Source organism: Pteropus medius, unplaced genomic scaffold, assembly GCF_902729225.1.
Source record: "Pteropus medius unplaced genomic scaffold, Ma_sr-lr_union100, whole genome shotgun sequence".
In the NCBI taxonomy this organism is placed as follows: Eukaryota; Metazoa; Chordata; class Mammalia; order Chiroptera; family Pteropodidae; genus Pteropus; species Pteropus medius.
This window is the reverse complement of record NW_024342470.1, coordinates 3,456,750-3,479,719: the sequence shown is the minus strand read 5'-3', so window position 1 is coordinate 3,479,719 and position 22,970 is coordinate 3,456,750. Positions and strand designations below refer to the sequence as shown.

General features: G+C 45.9%; 1 protein-coding gene across 3 annotated transcripts in view; it reads left to right on the top strand.

The window, feature by feature from the left end:
• Positions 1-22,970, top strand: part of GALNT18 (polypeptide N-acetylgalactosaminyltransferase 18) — a 316,135-nt gene that overhangs the window by 203,702 nt on the left and 89,463 nt on the right. For all 3 annotated transcript variants that reach the window (XM_039863609.1, XM_039863610.1, XM_039863611.1), the window contains exons 4-5: positions 20,726-20,909; positions 22,390-22,587. In XM_039863609.1, coding sequence (XP_039719543.1) covers positions 20,726-20,909; positions 22,390-22,587 — 382 coding nt within the window. The remainder of the gene's footprint in view (positions 1-20,725; positions 20,910-22,389; positions 22,588-22,970) is intronic.

The window sequence follows — 22,970 nt, the reverse complement described above, 5'->3', positions numbered from 1 at the left end:
TTACAACATTCTAAAGGATATAAAGAGAGATTTGCTCTAACGATCATTGTATTAGCTATCTATGAGTGTTTAAAAAATTACTCCAACCTTAGCAGATTAAAACAACAAATATTTATTGTCTCAAATGATCTTTGAGGGTTGGGAATCCAGGAGTGTCTTAGCTAGATGGTCCTGGAGCATGAGGCTATAGTCAAGAGGTTGGCTGGGGTTGCAATTATCTGAAGGTCTGACTGGGGCAGAGGACCTGCACGGACCTTTCATCATGACACAGCAGCTAGCTTCCTCCAGAGCAAGTGACCTGAGAGAGAATGGTTAAGCTGTGATGTTTCTTATGACCTAGTTGCAGAAGTGACACACTTCCACTCCTGCTATATTCTATTCATTAGGAGCAGGTCACTAAGTCCAGCCCACACTCAGGGGAAAGGAATTGAGCTCCATTTCCTAAAAAGAGAAATATCAAAGACCTTGTAGATATACGTGCTTAATAAATGTTACTACTACTACTACTACTCTTACTACTACTACTACTACTACTACTACTACTACTATTAATATTGATGATAATACTTATTGAGTATTTAGTACCTTCTTCGAAAAGCTTTACATGCATTAACTCTTTAACTTCACAACAACTCCATAGGTAGTTTTTATTTGTATTCCCATTTTACAACTTAGAGCATATGCCCAGTGAGGTAGAACAGATAGGCCAAGTTCACACCCTAGTAAGTGAGGAGATGGGATTCAAACTCTGCTAGTGTAGTTACAAAAATCTGTCTACTTAACCATTATACTACACTGACTCTCAGAGTTTCGTATTGTTAATGGCTTTAGTCATTATTGTTATTATTATTGTTATTATTATTTACATTTACATGTTTCCCTGACCTGCATCACTAATAAGCCTTCATGAAAGAAATGTGACCCATTTACTGATTTGTTCTGATAATACTATGCTAAGTCCTAGAAATCACCATTTTGTGATGTAGGCACTCAAAACCCACCCCTTTCCAGTCTTGCTTCTTGCTCTTTGGATAAAGACAAACTTCTTAAATACGACTTACAGGGCCTCTTTTGGGGGGTTGCCCCTCCCTCCCTCTCACTCTACTCCACTCCTCTCTACCCTGGCGCCCTCTGCCTCAGCTTCAGGGGCTTCAGCCAATCTTAGCACCATGCTCCTTCCATTTTCAGGATATTTGCCTTTGCTGGTTTTATGTATCTCGGTCATCTTCCTTCCTCTCTTAAAAAAGAACTCTTGTCTGTGCTTGGTGTTAAGTCCTTTTCTGCTTATAGTGTGAATAATCCTTTCCCTTTTCTTGGGTTGAAACCCCAATATGAAGAAAAATTCCCTTTTTTCTCCATGTTGGTTCTGTGATATTATCTCCAGCAAATCTCAGTGCCCTGAGTTGTGCTCTTTTCGGCCAGGGGACTGGAGTTTCCTGGGAACAGTCAGGCATTCTCTTTATGTTCATTTTTATCAGAGTCGATAAATACCCAGGAATGAAGCCCTACTCTCTGGGTTCAAATCCCAATTCTGCCAAAAAGCTGGTGACTTACTCTGACGCCTCTGCATTTCAGTTTTTTCTTCTTTAAAATAAGAAGAATACCTTAAAATACGCTTCCTTCTAAGCTTGTTGTGAGGAATAAATGAGTCAGTTGTGGGAAGTGCTTAGAAAGTGCTTACTGGCCCACAGTCAGTGTTTCCTGTGGTGATTGTTTATTCCTTCCTCCACTTCAACCATCTGCCCAGTGTGCTCAGGCAGAGCTAGCATAGGTGGTAATGCCCAGGTCAGGACTCCATCTCATGACGTCCAAGATTTCGAGAGAGATGGCAGTGGGCTTGGAGGAACTCACTTTGAAGAAAGACATATGCAAAAGAAGAAGAGAAGGGGAGAGGAGGAGAGGGGAGGAAGAAGGAAGGAAGGAAGAAGGAAGGAAGGAAGGAAAAGGAAGGAAGGAAGGAAGGAAGGAAGGAAGGAAGGAAGGAAGGAAATAAGGAAATATACAAATTTGCATCCAGCCTCTGCTGCTTATTAAGTATTCAGTCTTGGACATGTTGGTTAACACCTCAGTTTTCTCGTCTATAAAATGCAAATACCAATAGCTCCTCTCAGGGTTGTTTCGAAGATTAAATAATGCCTATAATGTGTGGAGCTCTTTAGTGTGGGAACATAGCAGTTATTTAATAAATGTTAATTTCCTTCCTCTTCCTTTCAAATCGAGCATTATTCTCATGGGCATAGAGGCAGTGACTGCAGAATGAAAGCTAAGGAGCTGTGCTTTCCCTCTGGAATCTCATATGGTACACCACTGGCCCCAGTCACAGGCCCCTTTTTGCTCATCTTCTTAATTCGGCTCTTCTAGATCCCCGTCGACTGCGATTTTTAATCTCCTTTCTGTTTTCCCTATGTGACCTTTTAAAAATCTGAGCCTTCTCAAGAGTTCCCCAAAGTCTTTTTCTTTGTTCCTGTGGTCTTCCTGATTTGGATCATCACTGGTTATACGAGCAGAACTTTGGTCCCGAAGACCTCCTTCCAAAGCCTGTAGCCCATGAAATCTTAACTTTCTTTCCTATCCACTCTGAAATGTGTCCTAAAACTTAGGCTTTGGATATAACTGTCTTGTGCTTTCTAATAGGCACTGTGAGAAGATTCACACATGTTTCGCCAAGGTTTCCCAGCATCCCATTTCATCAACTCTCCATGGTTGCTAGGATTGATAAGCCCAGCAAAGCAAAAGGGTTTAAAAATATATATATTTGTGTATATATATATATACACAAATGGGTCTGTGTATGTGTATATATATATGTGTATATATATATGTGTATGTGTGTATATTCACATATACACACATACACATATATATATATTTCTCCTCTACCATGTATCAAACACTGTTTCAGCACTAGAAATCAATAAAGAGAAAAAGCCCATGCCTAGATAGATCCCACATTTTCATTGCAGACACAGACAACAACATCAGAATAACCAAATGAAGAGTAATACAATTCTCAGGTAGTTTAAAATACTTTCAGAAAAATAAGACAGGATAAGTGATAGAACATGTAGGGATGGAGGGGAGTGGGTTTGAGAAATGGGTTGATGAGATGGTCAGAGAAAGCCTTTCTTGAGGTTGTGATGTTCGAGTAGAAACTGAACCCAGGGAGTTAGCCTTGAAAAGACTAGATCTGTGAGGTGGGAAATATATTGCAAAGGTCCAGGGCTGAGGAGAGAAAGTGTTTTAATCAGAGCCCACACAGGCCTAGAAGAACCATGGATGGCCACTGGGGAATTCCTATGTCCTCGTGAAATAGCCCAAAGAGTATCTGTGTGTTTGCATGTCTGTGTGTGTGTGTGTGTGTGTGTGTGTGTGTGCACGCGCGCGCGCGCGAGCGTGCACGCGCACAAGTGCGTGTATACTTTTTCAGGGGAAAAGATCCATAGGCTTCATCAGACTCTCCAGAGACTTTTAAGATGCACAAAGAGTGAATAATCTTGGCATCATTCCTGCTAGCCATGAAGGGTGGGGGAGGGAATTGTTAGCTCAGCAAGTTGTCAAACATCCTATTTTGAATGGAATAGAAGCTTTCCCTTTGGCTTCTGGGCAGCAAGGCCCTCCCTCTTTGCCTCGCCACCAATCCTACCAACTGGGCCAAAAGCAACCTCCCTCTTGCTCCATCTGGTCATAGCACCAATGGCAGATTAGAGATCCAGAGCACTTGCTTCTGTTTTTCTCTCCTTTTGGCCTCACCAAACACTTCCACCCTTGAGTTAGGTGGTGCTAGGCAGGAAGTCATCCTTCCCACCCCACCAACAATGTTCCCCAGACTTGTCACAAGCAAATCTTTGCAATGCCTGTGGGATCATCGCCTCACCTGGCTTCCAGCCTTGAGTTCTCTTTGCTCATTACCCATGCTGTCCATATTGCTAAGTTGACTTATGAGGAGAGAAGGTTTGTTTTCAAATCCCACCTCAATGGTTTCCTCATCTGACTCATGGACCCTTCCCACACAGGACCATAGTGCTTTCTCCACCAGCCCTGCTGTTCTCCATAGTAACCAGTTCATACATTTCCCCTCTGGTGTCACTTAATCTCTAAGCAAACTCTCTCTTCCTCTCCTCACAGACATGTTTCACTTCTTAATCCAGTGTTTGTGGATTCCAGGCCTGAATCAAGAAAGACAAGCAAGCACTCCCTGTGAACACACGGCACTGGCAGACCCAGCTGATCATCTTTCAAAGTCAGTGGCAAAAAAGCTATAGAAGTATCACTTAGCTATCCAAGTTCCTTAGTGTCCTGCCCAGACTTTAAAGATGTGCCTCTCTTTCTATGTGAGGTTGTCCAGCCCCAGGTGGGTTAACAAGAAGGAAGTGACTATGGCTGATAAGGCTCAGCCACATCCAGGAAGCTGGCGCCTCTCCCACCTGACGGTGCCCCCGCAGCCGTAAGTGGCAGTGCTGTCCTTGTGCTTCCTCGCTAGTGCTGGGGAATCTCTCTTTAGTTGGCTGCCGTTCTCATCAGGGTATGATCAGCATGCTCTGCCTACAGAAGATCTAGCTTTCACCTCATATTTCCCGTGTTCCAGAGCCTTCTCATCCCCCTGCTCGTCTTGTTTCTCCACTCAGAGTTTGGTTCCCTCTCCTCACATCGGCTTCTCCTTCCTTCTCCTTTTCTGTGTATCATTCCCTCTGCTCTGTCAGAAGCTGGTTTTTCAGGTTCCCTCCTCTTCCCACGTGTGCTGACCACTTACACTTGCCACACATCCAGCCATCTCTTGTTTTTGGCAGAAGGACCCAAAGCTCTCTGAGCTTCCTGAAGTTGCCTCCTCCCCTTCCTTCTAGCATCTGGGCCCCAGGTTATCCATCTCATGGCATCATTTTGAAGATTAAATGAGATAATGTGGATGAATCACCCAGCACACAGTAAATGCTCAAATAGGCTAAGTTCCCTTCTCCTTTCCTTCTTTCTGCTTCCACAGGGCCATCTCCTTTGCTGGCCAGACATAATTACTTCACTATGATTAGGTGTTCATCTTGGCTAGCAGCATCATAAACCAGTCACCGAGACACAGAGGCCCCATGCATACTCAAAGGACCTTGCCAGGCCTGACTGGCAGAAACTAGATCTTATCTGAGGGTGGAGTCTGGCACTGTGTCCTCCACATTTTTGCTGAATGAGTGAATGAATGATTTGAGACAGTTAAAAAAAAAAAACGAACAAAAAAACAGATCCTGAAGCTGGAGACCTGTGCAGGCTGATGCTATCGGGCTGATTCTGTGTGCTTGGTTCTCTTCAGAGGACTGGGTATCAAGTCAGATTCTGCTCTGGGGCCAGGCTGGCCTCGAACCCGGGTGACCTGTGAGTTGTTTCCATGGTGAGAGCATCAGGTCTGGCCCCTTTAAACTTAGATGTTCTGGGGGAGTTAGAGACCCATCAGATGCCCAGGCGAATTCAGGATGTGATTAGGAAGGACTTCAGTGGTCCTGGCTGAGGCCAGGCATAGCTTCTCTGTCCCATCTCAATTTATGTCCAGCATTCTGGCTCAAGCAATGGTCTTCAGCCCTTGTTAAAGACCCAGAATAGGTCTGATAGGGGCTTGGAGTTGAGTGAGGAACTCATAACTTAATATTATTTGTGGGGGAAAAAACAAAAACAAAAATAAAAACCTCACTTGCCTGACTTTCTGGAATCAGGCAGTTCCTTTTGCTGCTACAGTACAAATTTAACAAATTGATGAAAAGTCTTTCCTGGCATTTTAGCTCATCTTTCAGACATTTAGGTGTGAGGACTGACTCCAAATAAAACTTTCTTAGGACTTCCTAATACTTTTTGGCACAGCCTTCAAGGCCCTTCACAACTGGCCACCACTCACATATCCAGTGTCTCTCCCCTCACATAATCCACACTCCCCACACTTGATCATAAGCCACACTCGGCATGCGTGCTACTTACCACTTCCTAAACCTGCCATGCGCATTCATGCCGTTGTATGTTTTTTCAGCTGGGACACTTTTGTTATGTCCCCTTTATCTTCCTAGCAAAGCCTTCATGTCCATCCGTTTGAGACAAACTCAAATGTTATCCCGTAAAGTTTGTCCCATCTTGCAATAGATTGTCGCAGCACCTGTGACAACCACTTTTAACACATATTTCAATGCAGTAAAATAATCTGTTTAATTATTTCTTCCCACCACACTCTGAGCTTCTTGAGGGTGGAACTCTGACTTATTCCGCATCCCAGCACTGAGTACTGGGCCTGCCAATTGCTGAGTGCTCAGAACACATGAATAAAAGGAACACGATGGGGCCATGAAGTGAAGAAGAGCAAAGTTTTCTATATCTGGGGCATGTCTCTCAGAGAAAGATTATTTTTTTGGTTTTCTGAAGTAAGTCTCACTAGAGGAATATCATGATACATGTTGCTGAAATAAAGGGGTCTGAAACAAATCAATAATTCCAAATGTCCTGGCAAAAAAAAATATGCTGGCAGTCTGCTAGCTGCAAAGGTTGCAGATTTTAGAGGGCAGCTCCTCAGCGAGGTTATCTACCTCCTTGTCTTGAGTCTCTGGGCCAGCCAGTGATACGCCTGCACCTGCTTTGGGTCAGGCATTCTGATAGTCTCTCAAGGCCCCAGGCTTTGCCTTTGATAACTGTAATGGAAGAGGAACGCACATGTGGGGTGTCTTGCGGGGCAGATCTAGCCTCTCTGCACTCAACCCCATTTCTGTTCAGTTTCATGGTCAAGGCTAGGCTTCTCTAGGCCAAGAGGGCATGGAGGGTGTCCTGAGCCCAGGACCTTTTAGCAGAGCAGTCAGTGCTGTGCCACATCTCTGCCACTTAGGTGTGCACAGCTGACTTCCTATTGCCCTCATCTGCGTTTCTTTACCTGGGGGCTTCCTCCAGAGCCGTGGAAGGTTTTTTCTGCCATGCACAAAGCAGGCCTCATATGCTGGGAATTAACACACCTCAGGAGCAGCCCTCAACAGTGACTTCTGAGAATTGGCATATCAGTACTCTAGGACCTTCTTCCTAGCCTCCTTTTGCTCATTTGAGCATAAGAGGCCCCTGCCTCATGGAAGTAGAGAACAGAGATAGTGCAGGCTTCTTTTATTTTAATCTGCTTTAAATCACAACGTGAGACTGATGAGGCATCCTGAAGTGCCTAGCACAGAGCCTGTGCAAATGATCGTTAAATGTACCCTCCCACTCTTAGTCCCAAAGGTAGAAAATGTGTTAAGAGCACAGACTCTGTGGCCAAACTGCAAATTTAGGATGTCAGCTCTATCACTTGCTAATTGTTTGAACTTGCACAAGTCGCTTAAACTCTTTGTGCCTCTGTTTCATCGTCTATGAAATGGGTTACTGGTAGTACTTAGCTAATAGAGTCCTTATGAGGATTAAATGACTTAACGAAAACAAAGCTCTTAGCAGTGCATTGTGCGTAGAAATTGCCCTATAAGGGGTTGTTAAGTAAATGGATAACTGGTTGGGATGGGAAGAGGGTTGGGGATTAAATATGGAATGACCAAATGGTTAGTGGGCCTTGAGGAGGAGTGATGGTGTCCCATGCCCAAGAAAGTCCCAGAGCAATTTGCTGCAGGCCTGGCTTTTCCAAATAATGTAGGAGTCCCTGCTCCCAACCTAAGCACCTTTCTGTGAAAGAGAAGAAGAGACTTCAGACTAATGAACAAATAATAGTACCACTTATTAAGCATTATACCAGGCATTATCTCACCGAACTCTATAGCAACCCTAAGAAGTAAATAACATTATTCCCATCTCAAAAATGAGGCAGCTGAGGCTCAGAGAGGTTAAGTTTTGTGCCCAAAGTCACAAAGCTGATAATCGGCCACACTAGGAATTACACTGAGGTCTTTCTCTCCCCTGAGCCCTTCTCTTTCTGGTCTCCATGACATCTTTCAATAAAGGAAGAAAAACTTGAAGGCTAAGAGCAGAGCACTTGGGTTCTGCTGGTCACCCACGGGATCTTTCCCTTTGAGACTAGATTGTTTGAAAGTGTTGTGTGAGCTGAGGAAAAGAGCCTCAGACCTCCCAATCTGACAAGCACCGACAGCAATCTGGGCTGTAAATATGTGTGCAAGGCCCATTGGGTCTCCTGAGGCGTGAATCAGCCAGGCTGAGGCTGCCAGCTACAGAGCCTGAGCAGCAGTGATTTGCAGAAGTACAGAGCTGACTTATAGCCTGTGGGAGCCTTCGCTCTTCCCAGGAGGACATTCAAGGCTGTGCAGGCAGGACTTGGACCACGAGACTGATATTAGTCCCCACTGGTCGTCTAGCATCCAGTGTCTGTGTTCCAAGGAGAGAAAAATCCGCTAGCCTTTCTTCCAGTTGGAGAGCTGCAGGTAAAGGAAGCCTTCCCAAAGAACCTGAGCTGGTTTAGATGAGGCAGGAAGGATGTTCCAGACAAGGGAGCAGTGAGTGCAAAAGCACTGTGGTACCACTGAGCTTGGTGTGTTTGGGAATGTGATTTGAGCACAGTCTAGAAGAGGAGGCTGAGAAGTAAGCAAGGACCAGGACCTTTGACCCTGTAGGCCAACAGTAATGGTCGGGGCTGGGGGTGGGGTGGGACATGAAGGATGCTCTTACTCTGATATTTATAGGTAAGCTTAGAATCCTAGGATCTCAGGATCATGGGAGTTAGTGTCTGAGATCTCAGAATCTTGAAATTTTGGACTCAGAATGATAAATTCTTAGACTCTCAGGAGATTTTAAATCATCAAGTTTCTGAGCTAGGCAGCACTCTAAACTCTCCAAGTCTTACACAAAATAAATTAGCATCAAAATTTCAGTCGCCTCCTGGCTTAACTACCAATGACAACTGTTTTTCTCGAGTGCCAGCATATAGGGATAGGAGGATCTGGGCCTGGGACTCCTGGAGTCCCCTTCACCTGATGGGACACCAAGTGGATTTGTTTTCAGCCTGGAATTAACCTGCTGTTAAATGCTGATGCCAGCATTTCCCCAGGCTTTGAGTTCTTGGTCACACTCTCCCTAGAAGCTCACAGGGAGCTTACCTACCCAGTACTCCTGAGCTGGAGGGGATGGGGCTGGGGCTGGTGCCATGTCCACTCTGCCTGGACGCAGCTGACATTAATCACCCACCATGGCATTTTAAATAAGTCCTGGGGTTCCTGGCCATCAGCGTAGCCAGAGTTATTTTATGCCCTTTAAGTAATTTCACAGCGCTTGGGCTACAGTCTCACCTTCACTTTATAAGAGTTTCCTCCTCACACAGCCCCACGGAGCACAAAGGCAAGCTGGCCCTTTTCTGAGTTCGTTTAGTCCATGAAGACAACTGATTTCTATTAGTCCATTATTCTCATTTTCCTTTTCTGAATTATTTACTCAGTGGAGCAGAGAGCCTGGAGCTCTGGCTCAGGAGGAAGGAGAGCTGGATTCTTTTTCTGGCTGTGCTGATTTCCAGCTCTGTGACCTTGGGCAAGTCTGGGAGTGTCAGGAGTGAAGAAGGTGTGAGCATTCAGAATCCCCTACCGGAAGCTGAAGGACACGGGCGCATAGACCCATACCCAGCCAGGCCCATGGTGGACTCCCAGATTGATTCCGGCAGCCTTTTGTCCTGAGCCCCATGTTGGATTTTTCGGCATGATTGTATGGTTAATTCCATAGCACTTAGGAAACCCTCACCCAATTTAGGCCCTTTCCCCCATTTCTTGGTTTTGCTTGCTCAGGGATTTGTGTCCCAGAGAAATTGGATTTTTGTATGTGAATACTCCCTATCAGCCTTCCAGTCAAAAAGAAGCTGAGTTTGGCAGTCTAATCCCTTCCCTTGGGTTCTAAGCATACATAGTTGTAAAAAGAGGACATTTTCTTCCTGAAATGAATCAGTGATTATAGAATCCTCTTGGGGCCTGAGACACGTGGCTCCTTTGGCAGGCTGTGGGTCAGAGAGACAAAGAGCAAAGTCTTTAGAGTCAAGCAGATCTAAGTTTGAATCCTTACTCATTTCTTACTGTCTGCGTCCTTTGGGGTATGTCATTTAAAGTCTGAACTCTGAGTTTTCTCTTTTGTCATTGAAAATAATATGTGGGCTTGAGAACATGGACTCGATTCAGGGTGCCTGGTTTGCATCTTAGCCCTACCCCTTCTAGCTCTGATACTGAGCAAATCCCTCCATCTCTCTGTGCTCTGATTTCTTTGTCTACAGCATGGGGATAATAATACTATCTACCTGGAGTGATAATTATGATAGTTGAGAGGATTGAATGAGCAATAGATAAAGTGAATTTAGAATAGTATCTCATATATGGTAAGCTCTAAATAAATAAGCATTATCTATAAATGGCATTGTTTGCAGGGTGGTAGTGAGTGAGATTTCAATAAGATGAGAATTTAGAATAATGTACAGTACTTTGCATGTGCTTAATTCATAATTGCTGATTGAATGAAGAGTGGGCTGGGTTGATGTAAAGCACTGAGCACAGAGCCCAAAATATAGTAAGTGAGGGAAGTGTCCACAGAAACACAGCCTTTCCGCCCTGGGCATTAGAACCCAGTGTGTTGGAGCTGACTATCGCCCACTGATCGTGCACACCCCTTCCCAACTTCACACACCTCTCCCCAACTCAGAGTTAGTGACATCGGGTTAGTAGCTTGAAATCAGCTATGGTGGGAGCATTTACACCATAGACACTGACAATATAAATCACAGTCTTATTGTTGTTGAGAGAGAGAGAGAGAGAGAGGAGGAGTGTGGAGGAGAAGTTGAGAGAGATATTGATTAACATCCAACATATTGCTGACTGGCCATTATCTCCCACAATCATCTTCAGAAACTAGTTCTGACCATTGGTTGCAGGATACAGGATCTTTGGGAAAATAAGTCATTTTATAGCAGATAAGAGGGTATTAGTGGATGTTGACAACCTGGCTCTGGAGACCCCACTAAGTGAGGAGTGCACATTTCTTGTGGGTTTTGGTGGTCACCAATGCCTGGCTATGACACAAAAGAGTAGACCCAGAAACAGATGGCTGGGGCTATTATGTGGTAATTTGGGGATTTTCTATAACTTGCCAAGACTAAATTAATGCTTGGAGCTTCCCAGGAAGATTGTGACACTCTGCTTGGACCCTGTAGTCATATTTACATGCCATCTGTGGGGCTCTCAGGTAGAGCCTTTCCTCAAGTCTTAAGTAAGGAGAACAATTTAAGGGCATTCCAAATCTACTTCGGTATCAACTGGCTTTGAAGAAGTGCAGCTATTAAAGGAGCAGGACAGAAGTGCAGCTGTTAAGTGTATTGGACAGAAGAATAAACCTCGTGGAAGACATTTGCAGACTGCCCAGTATTTGAAAGCTTGTCTGACCTTAAAGAGAGAGGAGTGCGCAAACAAGTCTTCCCCCCAGGCTCAGGGCTCAGGTTGGTCTATTCTTCTGGGATCCCAGCTGTCTAAGTCCACCTGAGTCCAGACTCCCCCCACTCCAACCCCCGCCCCGCCCCTGCCACACACACACATTCTTCAGGGTATGGGGTTCTGGTGGCATCTATATTTATTTATTTATCAGCTCCTCACAGGAGTGGATGATCAACCAGATTTGACAACCATTTCGTCCTAACAAATAATCTCTCTTTTAAAGCGTGTTGACGTATCATTTGTGTTTCAATGGCCCTAACTGGCTTTAGAGGAAAGCCAGTTAATCTGATCTGAGGAAGACCAGCTACTGTTCACTCTTAGAAGAATAAACAGAAATGTGCTGTTTTTAATCTTTAAATTAGTGCCATTGGAGACTAGCAATCATTAGCGCTTCTCAGCGGGGGTGTTCACCCTCCCTTCCCAGGGAACGCGGGTGGGGGGGGGGGAGCCAGGCTGGGCTCGGGGACACACTGTTGAGGGAGGGCAGGGCTGACCTGAAACTGTAGGGATAGGCAGAGGGGACAAAAGGTAGTACCCTGTGTTGGGGAGCAGCTGGGGAACTAAAGGGAGACAGTCCAAGGCATCAGTTCCAAAGACAGCCACATGGATAAATGAAAACAGACTGCAAAGTGAAAGGTCTGCACCTGAGAGCAGCAAGACAGAGCCCACGGGCTTAGGAGAATAAGGACAAACGCTATCTGGCCAGGTGGTGGGGAGCCTTTTTCAGACAGTCTGAGGCCCTCTGTTGAGGGCTGGAACCTCACATAATTTCAGAGGAGATTCCTTCCCACCCAGTTACAGAGCCAATCTTCATTTATTTCATTTGTCACCAGGCCGCCCATCAGAATCTCACAAGGAGATTCTGTGAAATTCAGAGTCTCTGTTCCCACCCCAAATCTACCAGTTAGATTCTGTGGGGGGCGGCGCCCTGGAACCTGTGTTTTTAACCAGCTGGTTTTTATGCAGGCCGGCTTTTTATCCTCGGGAGGCAATATGCAATGTAGAGGTAAAGAGTATGGACTCTGGGGACAGCCCAGTTGGGTTTAAATCCTGACTCCACCACTTCCTACCTGGGTCACATTGTACCTTAATTTCCTTGTCTTCAAAATAGAATGATAATAACGGTAACTATATATAGGGTTGTCCAAAGGCTTAAATGAGATAATATGTGCAAAGTGCTTAGAATAACCCCAGTACATCATTTTTATTATTTCCTTTATTAAACATTACTGACCAGTTAAGGTGGAGATGTAGGGATAGAAGGACATGAGCCATTGTGCATACATGTACGTAGGTCACGGGTGAAAATTCACGTTTTGGAGGACTAGGCAAGAGTGAAACAGCTAGAGGGGACCCCAGTGACTTGGAGAATGTATGATTATCTTCGCTGGGTTCTCCCAGAAGCGGACCTTGAGACTGGAGTTGAGGCCAACTCATTTGTCTGGGAGTCACCCCCAGGAAGCAGTGATAAAGATGTGGGGACGTGAGACAGGGCAGAGAAGAAAGCTAACACCGTGGACATCACCGAAGTACTGCTATGGCCCCCTGGGGCCCACTGCCCCTGGGAACCACCAGGAGGCTGTGTAAAACCTGCTTCAGCATTGCCCCACCTGAGGGGAAAGGAAGCTGGGATATATTGGTCTCTTGACGCTGCTGTAGCAGAGGACCACCAACTAGGTGGCTTAAATAACAAAAATTGTCTCAGTTCTGGAGGCTGGGAGTCCAAGATCAAGGTGTTCCTTGGCTTGTAGACGCATCACTCTAATCTATGCCTTTGTCATCACGTGGCATTTTCCCTATGTGTCTTTCTTCATATGGCCATCTTCCCATAAGGATACCAGTTATTGGATTAGAGATTCCCCTACTCCAATATGACATCATCTTAGCTAATTACTTTTGCAACAGCCCTATTTCCAGATAAAGCCACATCCTGAGGTACTGGGGGTTGAGACTTCAACACATGAATTTTTTTGCGGGAGGCGGGGGGGAACACAAGTTAACCCATAACTTGTGGTCTTTCCCCCCCAATTCCTATCTCTAATTGATTGAGAACTATCTGCGGAGGTAACTCCAGATAGCTTCTGTGGTCAGAGAAACCTTCAGGCAAAGAGAAGGAAGCCAGCAGTGTGTGAGGGGAGGCTAGTGCCTAGGGGGCATCATAGGCAGGAGCATTAAACCCTGTGCAGGCCCTTCCGAGCTTGGCCCCGATGTAGCTGCTCAGATAGCACAGCCCTGAAGCTGGCCAGCCAGCAGCATCTGTTACGGAGCCCTTCGAAAGGGGCAGCTTCTACTCTGCTCCGGCCAGCTATCACCAAGCAGGACAAAGAAATATGGCTCTGAGCAGATACACCTCCAGGGCTTCAGTTTGAAATCTCTGCAAAAGTACATGCTCAGACTTCCAGAATGGGGTCTCCGTCACTAATTACAGTAGCCTCCCCTTACGCACAGAGTATTGCTTTCCGTGGTTTCAGTTACCTGCAGTTAGCCATGGTCCAAAAATATTAAATGAAAAATTCCAGAAATAAACGTACGTTTTAAATTGCACACTGTTCCGAGTAGTGCAGTGTGATGAAACCTCGAGCCATCTTGCTCTGTCCCACTCAGTAGGCGAATCATCCATTTGTCCAGCTTCTCCACACTCTGTAATGCTACCCAACCATTAGTCACTTAGTAGCTGTCTTAACCAAGATCAGTTTTTAAAAAGAGAGAGAGACCACACTCATGTAAACTTTATTATAGTGTAGTGTTACAATTGTTCTATTTTATTATTGTTGTCGTTAATCTCTTCCTGTGCCTAATTTATAAGTTAAATTTTATCATAGGTATGTTTGTATAGGAAAAAAACATAGTATATATAGGGTTTGGTACTGTTTACTGTTTCAGGCATCCACTGGGGGTTTTGGAACAGTCCCCTGCAGATAAGGGGGGACTCCTGTGAGAGCTATGCAGTTTCTCCAACTCAGTCCTATGGACATTTTGAACAGGATAATTATTTATCATGTAGGGCTGTCCTGAGCATTGCAGGGTGTTTAGCAGCATCCATGCCAAGTAGCACCCTCCCAGCTATGCACCACGTCCTGTTTCTCAGACCCAGGAGGCCTGTTATTTAAGAGGCCTCAGAGTCTGGGAACACTGAATCAGTTTCTGAGATTCTTTTTCAAAAATCTCTCCTTCTCCCTCTCCTCCCCTCTCTTTCCCTTTTCCTTCCCCTTCCCCTCTTTCTCTCCCTCTCTCCACTGTCTCCTCTTTCTTCCTCCCTTCCTCTCTTTCTCTCTTCCTCTTTCCTCCACCCCTCCCCCACTCAGTGGAGTACATCGCACACCTTTTAAACATCCAGTAGAATGAAAGTTCCATAAGGACTGTCTTGCTCACAGTTATTGCCACAGCAGCTAGATCAATACCTGGTATGTAATGAATGTTCAATGTTTTTTGAATGAATGAATGAATGAATGAATGATGGGTGGCCTGTCCCTTCACTCCTACTTGCCCCAAGCCTAGAGCAGACATGGGAAAGATCACCTGAGTCTCTAGGGAATGACGAGGCGCTGGACCTGGTTCTCCACAGCAAGGCCAGGCTGGCCATTTTGCAAGAGTGCTTGTGCAGCAGCTTTCCGAAGTGCAAAGCCCATCGGGGATCAATTTCCTGATTCTTTATTTTCCTTTACACAAAAGATAAAGAGTATCTCATTAGGTGTTTAAATCAAATTAATAGCCATTGGTATCAGACTTCTGCTCAGCCCGCCGTTTCTTTTGGGGTGATCTTGTGGAGCTAATCACTTTCTATGGGAACAGTACAAGGGACATATATAGGGAGGGAAGAAAGGGCTCTGTGTGACCAGGCCAGTGAATTTCGCATTTTTACTTAGCATCTAAGTCTGAAGGAGGCAAGCAGCCTGCACTTAGCTAGCTCTGGGGGAGAGCACCACATAGAGATGATGGAGAGTGGCCTGTGACCTCCTAAGAGTCGAATGGTGTTTCATCAGCATGGCTCCTGGGCATGCTGATTTACAGAGGTCATCCAGATACCAGCAGAGCAGGGATTTGTGGACAGCAGGAGAGGGCTGGAGGAGCAGCATAAGCAGGATAACACCTGGCCCCTTGCAGGGTGCAAATTGTATTTCTCTGTTAACGCTGGGTATCTACAGCTCCACCATTGATTCTAAATTTGGCAAAGTCACAGAGAGCAGACTCCCCACCTCCCCTTTCCCCAATACATTAAAACAAACATGAAATATGGCCTTCCCCTTCTTTTCACAATTATACTCCTGTCATGCTCTACCAAGACACTTCATTAAAAGTTATTTATAGGTATTTCAAAAAATAATTAAAGATAGCTTATGTAGGCAAAAGAAAGGTGAAAGACAATGCAGCTTTTAGGCTAGAACTTAAAAATCAAAGCTTTAGTGAAAGTAGAGAAGCAAAAATGCTGATAGACTCATCTGATTAGTCATTATATTTGTCTCCGAGCTTCCTGGAAGCTTTGACAAAAAGTTAAATATGATGGGTTTTGTGTTTGTGTTTAGGTTTAAGGAAAAGCACAGTTCTTTATGTTTTTTGAGTTAAGTTCTGAGAGGTATTTATCATATACATTATGTATAATGTGTAGCAGGTGATATCTTAGACAATAGTTTTCCAGCAAATGCAGAAGTGCTTTTGAGATAGTTCTTTCCTGCTCTAACAATTGACAACGGTTAAAGGAAAACATGAAACCCTTATTAGGTAAATGCACTTTGCAAAGACTGAGCCAGTTTATCCAGGGTATTTTAGGCCTTTTAAAATTTTTTGATAGCAGTTGTTTGGTTAGGGCTAAGGGAATCCTCTCTTCTAATCAGTAGCCAATATTTGGGATGCAGCCGGCTGAGAACATAATTTTTCTCTAGCTGATCCACCAGAAACCTTTATTCTAGTTCACTGTTAACAGAGCTCAGAAGTACAAAAGGGCAAGCAGCTCCTACAAGAAACAAAGGCTTTTCATCTCTGCTGCCACCTTCTAAGCTGGCTCTTCTGTGTCTGACTTCATTTCCTGTGCGTCAGGAGTTCACAATCTTATTTTAACCCTAGCATCATACCAGAACAATAGATCCTGTTTTGTTAGCCTCTGTGTTTAACAAACCACCACAGAAGTTAGAGGCTTAAAACAGCAACTATTCATTGTTTCATTATTCTGCAGTAAGGGCTGGGATCACAATTCTGCAGTAAAAGCAGCTTGTCTCTGCTCTACAAGGTGTCAACTGGGCTCCTCGCCACCTCCTCCCTGCCCCGCCCCCCAGTTTGTAATTAGCTGGTGGCGGAAGGATCTGAGATGGTCTCATTCACTGCCTGGGGCCTCAGTGGGGTAGGCTGAATGACTGGAGACTCTAGGCCTCTCATCCACAAGAAGGCTGGCTTGGGCTTCCTTACTAAGATCAGCAAGAGAGGCAGAACCTGCAAGGCCTCCTAAGGTCTGGGACTAGGACTTGCAAGGTGTCCCTCCTCCCGTACACTGTTGTCATATGGTCAGCCCAGATTCAGTATGTGAGGCAGCTTTACAAGGTTGTGAATTCAGAGAGGTAGGAATCATGGGAGAATTATTTGGTGGCAATTGTCCACAACCATGTCCTATCAATACCACAGTAACAGTGGTCCCCACAGGCAGTGATTCTCATTGGAAGAGTAAGGAGAGAGGGGAAGGGAACATGGCCTCCCTGGGGGTGTGGAGGGGTGGTCATTTGGTACTAACCCAATACTTACTCCCAGTTCTGGGTACTCACCACTTAACTACCAAATATGAGGCTTTATGGGCTCTCTATTAAACTTTTTTAAAAAATGTCTATGAGGGATGGACTTCAAAATGATGAAACAGTAAATGTTTTAAGAGGCTTCCTGACAACCTCACTTGAAGACCTTGTAAGGTCTTGGGGCGCACTGAGTTATGCCACTTTTTGGCCAACTTCCTGACATTTGTGACAGTGGCATCCCCAGGCCTCCCCAGTCAGCTATGTAATCTGAGATCACAGGTTCATTTTCCTGTTAGCTAAAGTGAGATATGCAGCGTGTTGGTGGCAGCCCAAAAGTCAGCTGAATTTTCTCCAAGTTGGAATGAGAACACCTGACAGCCCCCACTAGCCCTGGACCTTGAGGAGGGTCAGACTGTTTAAAAGAGTGACTTGAATGACAATAAAGTTCATATAAGCATCATTTGCAGAACCTGAAAAACTGGAAGGCCTAGATAACATATACTGAATAACAGAATCAGGGAAAAAACATTTTGACTTTGGAGATACAGTGTGAATCTTTAAAAAGGTTGAATTAAAGAGGAGTAAATGTAAGATCCTGTGTTTGGGCTCAGAGCACACATGTGCATGCATGCACACATACACACATGCATGCATGCAACTACCCACACATGTACCCATGATGAAATGGGATGAACAAGGCCCAACTTAGCAGCATCGTGTGTAAAGAACCTGTAGGTGTCTGTTTCCAGTAAGCTCAAAAGTAAGCAAAGTTAATGTGACCTAAACTATGTGAATTAGGGCAAAGATTCTGGAATAAGGGAGGTGATTAATTCTTTTTATCCTGTGTAGCCCATTTTAATCCAGAAGTATTAGGCCAATTTCTAGTTTAAGGGTGTTAGAGAAAAGCTAACATATTTAGAGAGAAGTTCAAGACGATAAAAGAGCTTGAACTCCTGAGATATGAGGAAATGTAAGGAGGAACTAAAGACATTTAGACCTAGAGAAATCCTCAGCATGGGCTGAAGGATGGTCTTCAACTCTAAATGGTTGTCATGTGGAAGAAGGAATTGATCTGCCTTCTATGGCCACAAAATAAGGCTTGGACTACTGAGTGGATGGTTGAGGGACCCTGGCATTTGGAAGACAAAAGCGAAAAAAGGACATCTCACAGTTGGAGTGGTCGGTGAGGAATGGACTGCATAGAGGTCCCTGCCACCGCAGGGGCTGGAAGATCACGCATCAGGATAGACAGAGGGGATTCAAACCTGAGATGGGTAATTGATTCAAAACTAACTTTAGAATCCTGTCAACTTACTCTGAGGTCTTGGGATTCATAGAGACTTACCCAAAGTCACAGAGCAAGTTAATGGCTATCCAAAACCAGAGTCTCCTGCCTCCCTTTCAGTATTTCTGCCTTGGATGCCCAGTTTCCTCACCTCCTCGATGATGACTCAAAAAGCATTCTGGGGACCACATCTTACCCATCTAGTCAGCCTATTTGTTTGTCCAGCGTCATGTGTAAAAAGATTTGAAATCACTGTCTACGGGAGGGCATGCCAAATCTGGCAGTGGCCACCATGCCTCATTGTCTTCCCTGGTATGAAGCCCTTGTACACGTTTATATCTCCTGCTTGGTCCCCCATGGCCTTGCTGCTTGCAGACTTCCAATCTAGGGCAAGACAGAACAGGAAACTTCTAACCTAGGAGTAGGGCAGAGCAGGAAGAGGTGGTCCTGGGCAAAAGCATATGATGAGGGCTTTGTCAGCCAGCGATGGATCCTCAGATTTCTTGGGATGGTCAGCTCCCGCCTCCCTTACAACTCCCAATGTGATGGAAACTGTGAGGAAGGAGGGAGGGAAAGAAGAAAAAGAGCTAACTTTTTTTTTAGCATCTACTATGTTACGTATTTTTCACACACTAATTTTATTTAATCCTCATAACAACCATATTAGTTTCCTAGGACTGCAGAGTACAAAGTACCACAAACTGGGTGCCTTAGAACAACAGAAATATTGTCCCCATTCTGGAGTACAAAATCAAGGTGTCGGTACTCTAAAGGTGGTAGGGGAAGGGCCTGCCCCAGGCCTCTCTCCTAGCTTCTGATAACCTCAGGTGTTCCTTGGCTGGTAGGTGACCATCTTTCTGTCTCTTCTCTTGCCTTCCTTCTGTGCATGTCTCACTTTGTATCAATCAGTCATATTGGATTCTGGCCTAATTACTTTATCTTAATTCGATTAAATCTGTAGGCTCTATTTTCAAATAGGGTCATATTCTGAGGTACTGGGGGTTAGACTTCTACATATCTTTTTGGGGAGATACAATTCAATCCATAACAGTCCACCCCCTAGTACCCCAAAATTCATGTCTTTTCCACATGTAACATAAATTCACCCCATCCAGACACCCTCATAGACATCAAGAGCTGGTTCAGTAACAAGCCCAGGATGAATACATGGAAAGCAGACTTAAAATGCACAGTCGTTGACTCCAGCCACTGTCCTCTTTCTACTACACCGTGCTGCCGCCATGGGACATGCCTACCGTGTGCCAGGCACTGTGCCAGATGCCTCATGTCCTTTTATCACACTTAGTGGGCTGCTTATCATGTCCTTTTATCACACTTAGTGGGGCCCCAGACTGGGCACCAAGGGACATGGATCCCCTACTGTCCCCTGATAAGGATGAGGCCCAGCCCAGGTGGATCTGTCCCAGGGCCTGAGTATGGGCAGGCTGAGAAGATGGGAGGAAGGTGGTTGAGGGGCAGATGCTGGAGAACACAGGACAAGAGTAGAAATCGAGTTCTGAGTAGATGCCGTGATTACAGGTTGAAGATCAGCCCACTCAGGTCATCATTTTGGGGAAGGGAGCTGTCATAGCTTGTTGCCTGAGCTGCTGTGGAAAACTCAATGAATGTGGCTCTTGTGCTCTCACAAGCTGAAGGGAGAGGGGGCCCTGTTCTGTTGCTGCAGGCTCCACTTACAGCTGTAAAAAAGCAGGGGAATAAGATGCCTAGCCAGGTCCAGCAACAAACAGCAGGCAACAAACCAATGGCAACTGCTCACAGGGCACAACTCCTGGTCACATGCTTCCCGCAAAGATGGAAATCCAGGAGGAGTGAGTCCTGGGCTGTAATCTTCACAGATGGGGCTTTCTCTGGAGATTCGGGGAGGACTGGTGGAGGGCACTGGGGATAAAGGAGGCCGCGGGGCTGATGAGAACAATGTGGCTTTTGCAGTCATAAGACCCGGCTCGAAACCATACCCTGCCACTTACAAGCTGCATGGCGTTGAACAAATTGATAAATCCTTCTGAGCCCCGTTTTCCCATGGGCTTCTTGTGAAGATTAAATAGATGATGGATGTGAGGAGTGTGATCCTGTGCAAGTTGCTGGACTCAGGTTTAATAAATACTATTTTTGCCTCTTATTTTTCACTTCAAAGTTGAGCTGCGCTGGCCATCCTGGGGCGGGGTGGGGTGGCGAGGGACGCCAAGGAAGACCTGGGGAGGGGAATGGACACTCCAGCCTCCTTCTGGGGGTCATTTTGCCCTAAAAGGGTGAATGTTTTGATCGTCCCCTGCCCCCATTATGCTAACGATACATTTTCTCCCTGACAGAGGAACTGAAGGAGAAGCTGACAGAGTATGTGGATAAGGTGAATGACCAGAAGCCAGGCTTCATCAAAGTGGTGCGTCACAGCAAGCAGGAAGGGCTCATCCGCTCCAGGGTCAGCGGCTGGAGGGTGGCCACTGCCCCCGTGGTGGCGCTCTTTGATGCCCATGTGGAATTCAATGTGGGCTGGTAAGTGCCCATAGGAGAGGAGGGTGACTCCCAGTGCGGTCCAGGGGCTTTGGCTCAAATAGATGCAAAACATGCTGGGATCTCAGTTATGGTTGTAGAAAGCAGGGAATTCTGGGAATAGGTGAGAGCCAGATGTGTGAGTGACGTAGGCAATAGGACTGGCCCTTCAGGGTAGGGAAGGGCCCGGGGTCAATAGGTCAACACACAGTATCTAAAGGGTATGGTGACATCAAGTATGACTCCAGCCCTAGAAGACACAGGTGCCTTGGGCTCCCAAAAATGTCAGGCCAGAGGTAGCACAGAATCTCCGACTCTCCCCATTGGGAGAACTAGGTCTTAGAAAACCTTTCTTTCTCTGGTCAGGGCTGCTCAGGTGCTGCGTGGGGCAAGAGAACAGATACAAGGCCTCAGTGGCTACAGCCGAGCGGGGTGGGGGCACCTGATGCCAACATCCCTGCCGGCCGGAGGGTGTGCTGTGGCCCATGTGTGCGGCTTTGCAGAGAGCCTGGGCATGGGAGGCCCCAGCTCTGGGGATGACTGGGTGTACCACCCTACCAACCACTATGCCCGATGGCACCAGGCTCTGCTCTCCTTCCCAGACTCCAGGTGCCATCGTCTGCCTCTCCAGCGTGGGATGAAGAGCGCCCTTTAGCAGGAAAGAGCAGCCAGGCATGCACGCAGCATGACTGGATTTGGGCATATTTTTATATAATAAGCCAAATTAGGACGACAGTGCAGCCATTTTTTATAGTAGAAGTTTCTGCTTGCCATTTGTGACTATTTAAAAAGCATTTTCATTGGATTTATGGCCGCAAGAGGAGAGGGACACCTACTATTTCAAGCTGATTCGAATAAACAATTATGCCACAAATGCATTATTAATGAGAAGCTTATCATTCCTGTCTACAAACACTTTAATCACCTGATGCCCATAATGGCCTCCCGGCTCCATGGAAGCCAGACCCCCCACCTCTCCTCGGGCAGTGGGAATACCTGGGATGGGGGTGGTGCAGCTGGAAGGACCAAAGCAGCATGAAGTCCTTTTGTTCTCACCTCTGCGTCTCTGCCATCCTCATCTGCCTTTTTCTCCTTGTTAATGCACTGAATTTTAGCAAAACCAAAGCCCAAGTTGAAAGCTTCCCATGGAACCTTAGATCCGTTTCTTTCTTCTTTCTTAAGTCTTGATTCCCACCCACCCACCCCCACAATCAGAAAAGGGGAAAGCGAACAGACATAAGGATCTAAGGCACTTAGAATTTCTCAGCTCAGCCCAGGAGATGCTGGAGTGGTCAGGCCTTTTGCCAGCCCAGAGTATGGGAGAGGAGAGGTTGTTAGGGCCTTCTTCCCAAAAGGGAGATCAGCAATCCCCTGGAAGAGGTGTTCCTTCCTCTTTCCGCAGGGGAGGGAGCATTAGGAGTTGCCAATCTGATGTCTCCCCGCCATGGAAGCAGTAACCCCTCTCTCCCTCCTTCCTGCTCAGGGCTGAACCTGTGCTCACCCGAATAAAAGAGAACCGGAAACGGGTCATCTCACCATCCTTTGACAACATCAAATATGACAACTTTGAAATAGAAGAGTACCCGCTGGCCGCCCAAGGTTTCGACTGGGAGCTGTGGTGCCGCTACCTAAACCCCCCCAAGGCCTGGTGGAAGCTGGAGAACTCCACGGCCCCGATCAGGTAAAGCATCCTCACCTTGTCTTTCAGGCAAGGGCTCCCCTCCCAGCCCAACCCTTATTCCCCAAACTCCAGCCCCATTATAAGGATGTTGGGGTAGGGTGAAGGGATGATGGTGGGAAGAAATTAAAAATGACCTTTGGTCACTGCTTACAGGCTCTGATGATTCCTTTGAAAAGAGCTATGGCCCTCAGAATCCATTCAGAGGCTCAGGATTGCTCATTCCGACACATCATTGTGGGACACCTGACGGATGCCAACCACTCTGCTGGGTCCTGGGGATCCAGAGTGGTTAAGACTTGATTCCTGACTCTAAAAGCCTGGAGTCTAATGAAGGCAAACAAAATAACTAGAACAAAATAATTGAAATAACAAATTATTCCACC